At 44.4% G+C, this 12,908-nt stretch overlaps 1 protein-coding gene and 1 long non-coding RNA gene across 5 annotated transcripts; one reads left to right on the forward strand and one right to left on the reverse strand.

The window, feature by feature from the left end:
- The first annotated feature begins 2,920 nt into the window (after positions 1-2,920).
- LOC123137396 (uncharacterized) lies at positions 2,921-12,150 on the forward strand. Of its 4 annotated transcripts, none has more exons than XR_006468234.1 (6): positions 2,921-3,791; positions 3,997-5,939; positions 6,321-7,245; positions 9,241-9,396; positions 10,224-10,343; positions 10,567-12,150. It is a non-coding gene; the product is annotated as an uncharacterized lncRNA (long non-coding RNA). The 4 variants fall into 4 exon arrangements; XR_006468235.1 differs by having other exon boundaries at positions 3,997-5,646; positions 5,816-5,939; positions 10,224-12,150; XR_006468236.1 differs by having other exon boundaries at positions 3,997-5,220; positions 5,816-5,939; positions 10,224-12,150.
- LOC123137395 (protein FLOWERING LOCUS T) lies at positions 5,946-8,300 on the reverse strand. The gene is made up of 4 exons (XM_044557139.1): positions 8,042-8,300; positions 7,178-7,239; positions 7,055-7,095; positions 5,946-6,569 (listed from the first exon to the last, which is right to left on the reverse strand). Exons 1-4 carry the CDS (start codon positions 8,231-8,233, stop codon positions 6,340-6,342), a joined length of 525 nt encoding a protein of 174 aa, XP_044413074.1. The 5' UTR covers positions 8,234-8,300; the 3' UTR covers positions 5,946-6,339.
- Positions 12,151-12,908: the final 758 nt, after the last annotated feature.

Below are 12,908 nucleotides of genomic sequence, written 5' to 3' on the forward strand. Positions count from 1 at the left end.
TCCACCGTCTACTATTCATCCAGCCCTCCACACCACGGGGGCCTGTTCAACCACCCCTCCACGGGCACCCCTCCACCATCTACTGTTCATCCAGCCCTCCACACCACGGGGTCCTGTTCATCCAGAGGCAATGCCACCGCTCACTGTTCATCCAACCCCCCCTCCCGGCGCAATGCTCACTATTCATCCAATCGATCGGCTTCAGTTAGCAGCAGTAGCGAAGGAATCGCTCCATTGGGTTCAGTTAACAGCCATCGATCGATCGTTCGGGTTCAGTAACGCGTAGCCTGCAGTGCAATCGCTCGGGTTCAGTTAGAGCCCAAGGCCTCGCTCGGGTTTAGTTAGAGCCAACGCCTCGCACACACGCGCGTACGTGTACGAGAGAAACGCGCATCGCTCGGCCCCGACCTCCCACCGTAACCGGCAACTCCCCGAAATTTTCCTCCCCCTCGCTTCTACCACGGTTTTTTCCGTCATGGACGGCCCAAAGAATGTCATGCAGCTGCGTCTCCGGCCCGCCCAGGATGAAAAGCCCATTTTCTGTCATGATTTTTTGTCATAGAAGTAGGAGCCCACCACATCTATGATGATACCGGGTTTTGTCACAATTATCGTCATAGAAGTGTCATATGTATGACAGAATTTTTTTTCGTTCGGCCCAAAATGTCACGGATGTGTCTTTTTTTTATAGTGTGCCTAGGTCTTTCAGAAGAGCAATGATAGTAACATGACTGGTTGCACTAAGCGTCCACCGAACAAGAATGATGTTTTCCGGTTTCAGGCATACGAAAAAGTAAGCTACGGCAAATTAAGCATCAGAACATTAAATTGAATGGCCTATGTCCGTTATCAATCCAGGCACATACATACCTTATAGCAGCACCAAGCAAAAAATGTTGAGATCACCACACCTTGAACAACAAGTAACACCATCTGCGCCATGCATTTTTCTTCTGCAAAGTACGCACTTTAGTATACACTGAATAATAATATATGCATCTGCGGTGCTACATATAACAGTTCAATACTGGAAGCTGACCATGTAAGTAAATCTGATGGCAACAAGTCAATAATTAATCACAACACCATCCCAACTTAGAGAACCATTTATTTCCTATGGGCTGCTGAGTGCCATGCTGCGCCCAACCCACTGAATAATTAGTGTCATATGCCCCCGAATTGCAAAGCTTAGCAACCTGCTCGATGACCTAACTTGGTGTGAGCGAGAGCAACTTACTTAGTGCTATCTCTCATTCTCTTTTCAACTTTCAGAAAAGTAATCTTGCAACATTGACATTGGTTTGCAGACCTTGTTGCACCTCGCTTACTTCTTCGTTCTTCTACCGTTTATTTGCTTGAGCTGCACCTCGCTTTTCTTTTTCCTATTCAATTACCCAGCAGTGAATCAAATCAGTATTTAGGTGAGCCAGACATACAAAAATTAACTCTGAAACCGAGTATTCCTTTGACGCTGCAGGGTACGAGTGCTCATAAGCTACCATGTCAAATAGAGATCTGAGCGATTAGCACAAAAAAATGGAAACGTGAGGATCCCTCCAACGTTACTACTTCCCATGGAAGCTGATTGATAACACACCAAAAAGAATTCACTAGATTGATTTGATTTAAAGGTTCACCTGATTGATTTATGATAGACGATCGGTGTCCGTATGGAGAACTGCAGGAGATCCTCGATGGCCCAGCCAGATGACGACATGGACGTTGACAACCACACCTCCTGCGCCGCGCCCGAGACCGGCGCCACCTTGGGGACGACGGCGACGTTGTCTGGGGAGGTGGTCTGGATGCGCGGTGCGGCTAGGCAAGGCAAAAATGAATGGCGACGGGGCAGACCCGGGAGTCGTCGTCGTTGATCTGGTCTAGAGGAAGGCCGACAGTCACGAGGGAAGGTCTGGCGGAGCTTGGTCCATGGCCATGGTGTCCTGCAGCACGGGAACGGAGAGAGAAAGAGAGATTAGTGAGGAGAGGAAAGAGAAGGGAGGAGGAGGGCCCTAGCACGGCTAACCAGCGGAGGAGGGCTCTGGCACGGCTAACCGGAGGAGGAACATCCATGGATCCGAGCCAGCGGATCCTGACGCGGCATCGAAGCAGCGAGGCGGTGGTTCCTCTCGCCCAGATCGGGCCTCCGGTGGCATGCCAACGACGCCTATTGCGGACGCGTGGTGGTTCCCGCCGGCTCGAGTCCCGTCACAACGCGGATCACGGTGGTGTGTTGAGGAGGAGTGGTAGTGGCACCAGTGCTCCAGAACCGGCCTCAGCGGCATGAGGCAATGGTTCCTCTCCCGGATCACAGCTGCAGTTGAGCCTCGACATGGGTGTGGTCTTTTTTAAGGATAACGCGTTTAGAGGGCAGACAAGCTGCGAGCGAGAAGGTCATGGGGCAGGCGGCGATGGATAGTTGATGGGGCACAGGGGAGGGCAACATTGGGAGACGGCGGGGAGGGGTGTGGATCGTGCATGCCGTTGCTATTTGACCGGAGACGTGGCTGTGGTGAGCGCTGAGAGATTAGACGAAGACGTGTTTTAGTAGGGCGGTGAGAAGCGAGGGGCCGTGCGGACGGCGTGCTGGGTGGCGGTTGCGGGAGACGTGCGTTCGGGAGGTTTAGCGCTAATTGCAATTAGCGCTAAAGATTGGAGCGTTATGTATCGTAGGATTTGTTGTATGGACGGATCTGATGTATTTGGATCTCCGCACTTCGTGTTTTGTTTTATAGGGGTATTAGATGATTCTTTTCTATTTTTATTTTTTGGCAAAGATGATAGATGAAGAAGAAGAAGAAGAAGAAGAGTGATTTAGATGAATATAATTAAGTTAACTGCATTTCGTTTAAATTTTTTTTGGAGAATGTGCGTATGAACCTTTTGAATTTTGAGGATGTACTACATTTCATGTAATCAGTGTTGAGCCACTGGAGTATTTATGTTTCGTTGCAAGTTTCAAGGTAATTACCGAGTAATATAAAAAGAAAAAAAATCCCGGGAGGCCGGGACTGCCTGCTGGAAAAGAGATCTCGCCGGAAGACGCCGCTCCCGCCGTAATCCCCCAAATCCCCCGGAGCAGGGCAATTTGTGGGTGGGGCAAGCCGAGCCACAAATGTCCGGAGAGGAAGCCTAGGACAAGGGGAAGAACGAACTCCGCGACGAACCCACCACTGCCGGCGGCCGATGAGTGCAAGGAGGAGGAAATCATCGAGGGGCTTCCTGAGCCGTTCAGTAGGGACGAGCTCCTTGACCTCCTGGTCCAGGTCTGCCTCCGAGATGCCACCCTGCTCTCCCGCCTCGCCACCTCGGCGACCTCCGACGCCGCGCATCACCTCCGCCGCGCTAGCCGCCCCCTTCGTCCCCTTTGGGGTCCTCGATGGGTGCCACGCCGTCGCTGAACGCGCCACCGGCCGCTGCCGCGGCTATGGCTTCATCATCCTCCGCCGATGCTCATCCCGCCGCCGCGCCCTCGCGGACTCCTCCAAGCGCGTCGGGGGCCGCCCCGTTGTCTGCCAGTTCGCCTCGGTCGGTCCCCCGGAGGCACGGCCCCCGGTTGTGCCTTCTTCGTTGGGTTGGAACACGTCAGATAAACATTCCAGAGTAGCCGTCTGCCTTTCGTAGGCCCGTTGACATTGACATGCCGGGATGGTCAGGGGTCAATGAGACAAGGCTTGACACAATGTTACCTTGGACAATAGGTAAACAGAACATGATCTCTTGCTAGCCAAGCGACGGAACAAGGTCGCACTGAGTTTAGCAGGCATCAATTGCACATTTGCATAGAACAGGTACTTTTCTTACTGAAAATAAGAAAGAGATTTCAGTCAGTCTCATAGTGTACAACTACTCCAGTTCGCATCACTTGATGTGCGTTTCTCTCCAAAAGAATCCTGACTTAGGAATACCTAATGCAATACTAAGTCAGTGAGCACGCGTATAATCTGTGACAGAATGCATCTCTATCTAATTTTGCTCTGGTATCACTTTTTATAGGGTAGATGGATGAAGAGACCAGATTGAGGAATCCACAGCAAAATTCAGGGCTAATATTACTATTTGCTGCCAGAAGGGGAAGCAACCTGTAATTTCTGTTAATTGAATTTGCTTCTCCTTGATGTAATTACGGTTTACTTTATGGTCAACAAGCTACACATTTTCTTATTTGAATCTCCTCTATGTTCTACTCCCTCCTTCCCAAATTAGTTGTCTTAGATTTGTCTAGATACGGATGTACCTAACACTAGTACATCTAATTTGGGACGGAGGTAATACATTGCAAGGCTCTAAGAAATTCAGCTACATGTATAACCTGCTGCGATTTGTATGGTTGTAGCTAGCCACATCTATTACCTTCTGCGATTTATGTGCCTGGGCTGAGCACCCCATCCCCCCTGCTCTGGGCTTCATGCTCGCGCCTTCTAGTGCATGTGTTGCATGATGTCCTGCATCACTTTGTAATGTTCTCACTCCTATCAATGAAAAGATACACAAGCTCTTGCGTATTTGTGAAAAAAGTAGGTAGCTATATGTATAACCTGCTGTGCTTTGTACGGCTGTATTCCATTGGAATTTTTTCTACAGGGTTTCTGTACTCAATTTCAAAGGAAAAATCATTGACTGAAATTTCTAGGAATGGTTTCAATGATTTTTCTATGGGGCGATCAGACATAGTTTTTTGTGGAGATTCAAGATTACATGATAATTTTCTCATTTCTATGCTTTTGATGTGAATCAAAGAGGCCTTTTTTTCGAGAAAACGCAAAGGATCTTTGCGTTTTATTGCATTGAGAAGATGGGAACGTACAATCCTCCTAGGAGGTGAGAGTTACAAGGGCCATGCACCCGATCAATGGACATCCCAGGAGGCGGGCAGAACAACCCTTAGCCCCTGTGCCCCCAGCTTGTGCCCAGCATTTGGCCTGACTTAGCAATTTTGATCATAAGGGCTAAAGAAATGAAAGCTAGCACTTCCACAGTTTCACTCCCTAAGCACCGATTAGATGGTTAGGTCATGTTTTCTTTCAGTCCCTTTATTAAGGTTTCTCGTACATATTTATTGTGTTTGAATACATTTCTAGCTGGTCACAGGACATGCCCGCCATGGAGGTTGTGCTGCAGGTCTGCAACAATGAAGGCAAGAAGAGCGTGCACCAAACATTGAAGACATGATTGACATGCAGCAACGGCCATATGTTCTTCCTCACCTCCTCGTCTGGGGTAAGCCATTTCTCTGTGCACCTCACCGCCCTTGTAGACTGTAGAAGGTGCTCAATGTAATGCAAGAGTAATATATAGTTGGAATTGCGTTGTTCAGTGTTTGCCCGTGCAAGCTCCATGTTGAGTCCTTGCTCTCCTGTACAGTTTCAGTGGGGTTCAGGCGGCTTGCCGGGCTGTGGCTCTGCCAGACCGCCACTGCCACTGACCGACTCTGACAAGCATTTTATGCCTATGCTGTGGGAAGTGTGATGCCAGTTCTGGTATAACAGAGAAGCTGCCACAATATGGATGCACCTTGAAAATTGGAAACAGATAGCTCTCCTTTATCTTATCATGTCATGGCAAAAGCAGATGCATTTTGTGTAGGACTTCATTCAAAGCCGGGCTTTAGCTGTTCAGATGGTCATATTCTCTGTTGTCATTCAGGTACCTGATTCCCTTCCTGCTCCTGCTAAGCCTGTCTATCAAAGGCAGGCAGGAAAAGTGAACACTAATTTGGTTTTCTTGATCAGTTCCGGAGCATAATCTGACCAGGATTGCACTAACATGCCAGGGCTATTTGGATTTATGCCTTTAATGATCTGCTTCTACGCAGATTATCTTTGCTGGTGTTGGTGGAATCTGAGAGCATGACTGGTGGATGGGGGAGAGGGTTCTGAATTCTGATTCTCAGTGAGGTCATCAGCATAAATCCTCATTGGATTAATCATTGGGGTCAGGTGAGGAAAAAGACTTCTAGCACTATGACACAAGTAACCTGTGGCTGTGGGACCTTACAGTTTTCACTGCACTGCCTTTCTTGCACAGGCAATCTGCAGTTTATCATTTATTGGCGTAAAATCTAATAGTGTTTAGGAAACATGAGAGATCTTTACTCTCATTGCCCTATTTTACATCAACTTTAACCTTTCCTCATCAAGGAAGAAGAGATGGAGCAGTGGCTGAGATTTGTTACATGGTATTTTGGACACCATAGTCAGTGCCTGTACATGAGATAAAGTACTCTAGGAATTAAACTACATTACGCTGCACCATACACAACGCCCATCTGGAGCGCCTGGCCTTATGCATCATCATTTAATTCACCCTCATTTTTGCAGAGTTGGAATGCACCAGTTGTCATCTAATGTATCGTCTGCCACCGCATCCGGTCTCCCTTTGGCAGTTGAAGAATACTGCAGCCACAGGTGGGCCTAGACTGTAAAGTGCTGAGAAGTCCCTTGAGTTGAAATTTGGTCTCCATCCTGGTGCATAAATTGTCTGCTGGACAGATTGGCGGAAAATCACAAAGACAAAGCGATGTATTCCTGCTGTTGGCTTTGGACTTTCGTAGTTGACTATCTCGTTTCCTGAAATGTATTTTTTATAACTTTTCAGAGCAAGTTATGCAATATTGTGCCTTGGCTTACAAACATTTTGTTGGGTTCAGTGTAGAATCTCAATGGTGTTACAAGGTTCAAATTCACCTTTATCTGCCCAAATGATATATACTGCAGACTGGCTGCCAGATTATACAAACTTAAGCCAGTCATTTTAATAAATCTCTAGAATTAATAAATGTGGAAGTCAGAAATATATGCTACCTATTGTGTTAGATTGCTAGTCTATGGTGAGTAATATAGTTATATTTTGCACACCATTTCAATAGTGATTAACTGTCGATCTTTACTCTACGGGTAAGTAGTATTTTCATTTTATTTTGTTCTTTGTCAATACAAAATAGGTGTGGACATCATCAGGACTCCCGGAAGGTAGGTATATTATAAATGTCTATTCAGTACTTCGAAACATTTAAATCGTGGAAACAATATGCAAAAGGAAGGGAATAACCCACCATAGCTTGCATCTGTTGATTCTGGAATGTCTGTCACCAACCTGTGTGAAATGCTCAGAACTGTAAGAAACAGTTTATGATTTGATATTTAGAATCGTTCATTGCAAGTGTTTCAGGTCTTACCAATGAAGATACTCTCTTTTGGTTGGATTGCTTGGACTTGGTGAGTCAGGATCCACCATCACCTATTGGTAAGTTTGTCATCGTTCGTTGTTACAAGCATAAACTGGAGCTCTCATTATATAAATAATTCAATCAAGTAAAAATGATGGTGAATTGTGTATGCATATGTCTTTGAAATGTTTGCTACGATTGATTTATTGCTTGTCTTATGTGATGGCAATTTCATTGTTCTTCTAAATTACTAAGCTTGTATAATTTGATGCTTCGGATCTGAGCTATCCAATTGTTTAATGTTTTTGTCTTCTTAGACAAAATGAAGTGTAATGAATGTAATCAAATTTTAGTTTCTCGGTGCTATTTCTGAACCATCTTAAGTTGGCCAGCAAAGTACATGGATCTTCACAAATCACAACATATAACATGCATTGCTGGAAGTAACCATCGTGGTTCCATGTTCCTATTGCGAATCTAGACCAATGTGTATAACTTTGATTTTACATGCAAAGGTGCTGGTACATGTGCTGACAGTAGCGAAAGCAATTCGAACACCATTATAGGATATATTTAAAATAATATATAGAACTGCAAAAGGTCTTTCTCACGCAACAAAGACAGCTTTTAAATCTTAAGAGTGAAGATTCTTGCCTTCCAGTTTAATGGGCGTACTATTACAGCTTTTAAATGTTATCTTACAGCGTGATATTTTAGAGAAAAAAACCGGTGACCTGACATAATAATAATAACCTTGACCTGACATAGCCACTTGAGTTGCAGTAATCACTGTTTTGTTTGGTTAAAGGCAGAAAGCTTAATTTCCAATCATATTCAATGGTCAAATGAGGTAGACAGGAGTTATGAACTCACCAAAGTGTAAAGGTTTCTCATGTCACGCCCAGCAATCTCGATCCGTGGCTCATTGACTACTTGTGAAGGCTTGAGCTCAGATCCATTAGTCAGCTCCCTATTGTTGTATAAGACTTTGAGTGATGCTGATTTGATAAATGGGTCCAAGATATCTCCAACTACATTGCCTACAACAAGTGGATCCCTTGACATGGCAATCTACAATTGGTGGTGTCGAGGAGATTAAGTACTATTGCTCGAGAGGAGCTAACTTGGCCTCGAAGTGTGCACTTGGGTGAAGTGAGCGGCAGGCCTGTGCTCTATATATACTCTCAGCCCTAGATGCTGAGCCATTCGTGACGACCGAAACTATTACTTCTGTTCGCCATGGTATCTTTAAACTGCAAACAATGATATGGGTTGCCGTCACTTGAAATATTTAGGGCTGTCCACCCTCCGGGCCTACACCAATAGAAGAAGTGCTCGCTACCATTCCACGTAGGTGAATAAAATCTGATGTAATCGCACTCACTTATTCCCTATACCTAGAGCCTAACAAATAGGTGCCCCTACCGAAAAGGGGATTGCCTTTTGACTTATCTCCCAGACTGATGCATTATGTTCTTTGTTTTCAGCTATAAACTTTCCCACCCTCTTTATGTACACCTTTTCCCTTCAAACACAGTTTAAGCTTAGTGTTTGGGTGAGTCCCCCCTCCCACCTCTCCCTGGCTTGTAACATGTCAAATGCTAAATGACGATTATGTATTGTAGATTGTATTGTTTAGCTGTAAGTAAGATGAGTAACTAAGAGGTTTATTAATTAGTGTAAGCATGGTGTTCCGTCAGAAGAAGTGTAAGCATGGTGGGATGAGAATATTATACTGCTATGTTAAAAAGTTGTAGGGGGTATTCCTGACGAATCTATCCTTTTTTTTTTGCTGTCTTCTGCTCTGATAATAACCTTGATATCCCTGGATAGCGCTTGTAATGCTTGAGATGCTAATCTGTGGTACAGGTGTATGGTCTATTCCATTGCATGCCATGAACTGAAATTGAAATCATTTCCAGTTCGTCCAACAAAAAGTTATAACAGGAACTTATTGTTTTCAAATATATTAACTTTAGTTCCGCAAAAAGTAAAATTAACTTTAGTCTTCTTTTAACTCAATTAATTATTGCCGTAGACTTGCCACTGATACTGCCTCTCTATTCTGTCAGCCAGTAGTCCTCCTCGAGTCTTGCTTATGGATCAAACACTAGAAACAGACTGAATGCCTCTCTCCTCAAAGCTGTTGGAAAGAGCTAAAGTCATGTGTTGGCAGCGCAGCACTTTTAAGATCTCTTCTGATTTACCAACGTAGATTATGGACAAAGGTAACATTAGCTTTTCTCCTTATTCTATAACAAAATGATATTTTTTTTGGAACTCATAAATGTAAAGCACTGATTCATTTGCTTTTGCTTCCTTAAAATCTTACTGGCCTTTGTTTTGTTGGCACAGTATAATGTTATCCTAGATCATGCTGCATTTGGGAAATATGCATGTAGTACTCATAAATGTACGTCTTACCTTCTGGAGTTGTACTATTTTTTAACCATTCTGTAGGTCTTTCATTATTTTAGGAAAATAAACGATCTAATAATTAACTGGAAGTAGTATTGCTCAGAATCTATCATAGTACAATCGACTGAAGTTGAAAACCTCCATATCATACCTAAATGATTCATTTGAAAGTTATTCTTCTGATGTTTAATATGTATGCGTCGCAAATACATCCACACAAGCACATTCTACTTAATTTCATGTTTTATATTCTACTCCCTCCGATCCATATTAATTGTCACCTATTTAGTAGTTTATTTGATGGAATAGGATGTTCGAGCATTCAACCTCATTACCTCAATATATGTTCTGTGAATACTTGTAGAAGTTTATTTGTTCTTTGGCGTATATGCCATTCCAACTGTGTGATGGAATATCATTTGCAAAAGATTCTTCTTCAGTTGCTGGTCTTTTGTCTTAAAAAAAAACTGTATATGTCAGCTTATACGGACTTCAGATAAAAAATGAGGCAAAGGTGTGTTAGATAAGGTCTACATTGATCTTGACTAGTAGGGGACCATATAATCTAATTTTATTCCTGTACTTTGCAGTAAAGTTTATGTGGACTTCATTCTCCTGATACTGCTGCATTCTGTAGGTTTCAGCTTCGCAAGTTCGAACTGTTTATGAATAAAAAATCATAAGCAATTTCCAAAAGCTAGAAAGAGAAGCCTTATTATATTTGATTAGAGAAGTACCACCGCACCTGAGTTCAAAGGTAATAAATTTCAATTGTGCATGGTGTTATTTCTCAGGCCTAAATTTCAATTGAGTGCGTCCAAACAAAGAATGGCAAAGAGTTTAGTTATAAGATGATGAACCTTAAAGTTGATGGAATATGTGGATTGCCTTTTGGTTTGTTTTGTGGCTACACGGTCTTGATCCTTGACCAAAGAATAAAGCAGTGCCGCCCTTCACGTGGGCATATCCCATTGGTCCAGGAACCTGAATAGTGCATCGAACTCGGCGGAGAATGATGGACATCACATGGGCTACCCAAGTACAGACATGGACATTTGACAGAGATACTTCCAGCTTGGAATTACATGAAACAGACATCGATATGGAGGGGAAAACTTCCAGAAAAGGAAAAATAATAATCCTGTGAGGTTTTGGATTTTGGGAAAAATATGGATACTGCTTGACTGCTGCATTCTTCCATTGGTGGCTGCCGAAAAGTTGGATTCTGCTGCCTTCTGGCTCTGTGCTCTCATAGAGAAAAGCCATAGGCAATCATCAGTTGATCACACCGTCTATGAATACTACGTGAAGATAGGCAGGGACTCTGGGCCTCTGGCGTGGCAAATCTGTTTACTATGTTGTGAGAAATTGGACATGGCACACGAGTAACTGATCAAGGCAGCGAGACGACGACTAAGATTATTTGGTGGCAATATTGGTAATGTACTACAGCAGCACACATGCGTCATCTACCACTGCCACTGCTTAGCTATTTTTTTCGTTGGCTCTAGGGTAGTGCCAGCAATTTTGTTTTCTCTTGATGGTTTCGTAGGCTGCCATGCCTTGAGAGTTGAACCGATCACGCAGAATCTGGGCATGTACTGGGGGAATCCTTCCGGAAACAACTAGCACCGCACTTGAAGAGTTAAGCTACTCGGAGACTATAGCTGCCAGGGGCAAAGAGAGAGAGGTACGGGGTCGCCTATACCTCCCTCGGGTGATTGTTTTTAAATTTTAAATCATATACAAGTACTCCCTCCGCCCGAAAATACTTGTCGGAGAAATGAATGTATCTAGATGTATTTTAATTCTAGATACATCCGTTTTATAATCCATTTATGCGACAAGTAATTTCGGACGGAGGGAGGAGTAGATTTGTTAGCTATCCTCTTTATTCTTTCTCAGCCATCTTCTGCCTCAAGCCTCTCAGTCTAAGGCTGGCCTCTGTCTTGCGCTGGGGCCTGTGGGCCGTCATTTCTTGCCGCGGAGGCCACACCGGCGCTTCTGCCTTGTACTCCCTCTGTCTGTAAAGAAGTATAAGATTGTCTAGATCACTACTTCCTCCGTCCCATAATATAAGAGCATTTTTTATACTACACTAGTGTCAAATATGCTCTTATATTATGGGACGGGAAAGTATATTATAGTAGTATTTCTTTACAGAGCGAGTAGGTGAGTTCACCAGGGTTTGAAGTTGAAGACGAGTGTGGAAAACAAGACAGAGGGCTAAACTAGGAAGCTGCTCTGCTGGTGCTGGGTATATCTACGGATTGCGGCATCGGTACATGTGTTGCAAGTGGTGCATGCAGAGCCGCGCCTGGTCAGATGAGCGTTTCGAGTGGAGTGCCGCTTGCTTGATGTGCTTTCTCGGTTGCTCTAGTTGCTCTTATGGTCTTATCGGCTTCCTACACATCTGGAAGGAGATGGAGGTCAATGTTATGGCCCGCACGTATGCCTATGCTGGTAATAGTACGTACTAGTAGAAATGGGCGCAAAAGCTGCCCTTGTCCTCTCTGGCCTATTCTGCTGTAGGCCGGTTTGGTTGGATCTTCTGTCTTTGCAAACACTGGCCGATAAAGCCATAGAGGTCGCCTATAGTCACGAGCCGGCGGCGGGTGGAGATGTAGGCTGTCGGCTGCCGGGATTTCGACTCCCAGACTCTCACTGGAGGCAGAAGCATAACCATTATCAAAACTAAACTTAGCTAACTCATGTGTCACCACATTTGCCTTTCCATTTATCTTCACCATTTTGAAACTTTGAAGAAGTTTTGTGATGCCGAGCGATTCTTTCTTCAGATCAACAAGAGCTCATTTGCAAGAAAAGCATACACAAAGGAGAAAATTTCTTTCGGAGGGCCTCTTCAGTTCAGGCGATACACTCTCTGTCCCATAATATAAGGCGGGTTTTTTTGCCGGTAAATATAAGATGTTTAGTGTCAAAAAACTATTATGGGACAGAGGAGTCTTTCTTTTGCGGAGATTAGTTCACATGATAGAAACACGAAAGGGAAGCTGCAAGATTCCCCCGCAAAAAAAGAAAGAAAGAAGAAAGCTGCAAGATTACATTGTTATGTCCTCCTGCTTGTGGTTGCAGCAGGATTAAACGCGCATAAGAGTTGTCTCTTGGTTGAAAGCTAAGAGGTGATGGTATTTGTCTCGGTTCAAGGGAGGGTAAGGCGAAATAGTGGAGTTCGTGGCAAATCCATGTCCTTGCTTCTTCCGATTCCGAGACCAGCAGGGACTCCGATCCGACATCCCCGAAAGGACCACCACTACGGCCTCTCACCATCGAGATATTTACTGAACCGGCCGGGCAATGA

Source organism: Triticum aestivum, chromosome 6B (assembly GCF_018294505.1).
Source record: "Triticum aestivum cultivar Chinese Spring chromosome 6B, IWGSC CS RefSeq v2.1, whole genome shotgun sequence".
In the NCBI taxonomy this organism is placed as follows: Eukaryota; Viridiplantae; Streptophyta; class Magnoliopsida; order Poales; family Poaceae; genus Triticum; species Triticum aestivum.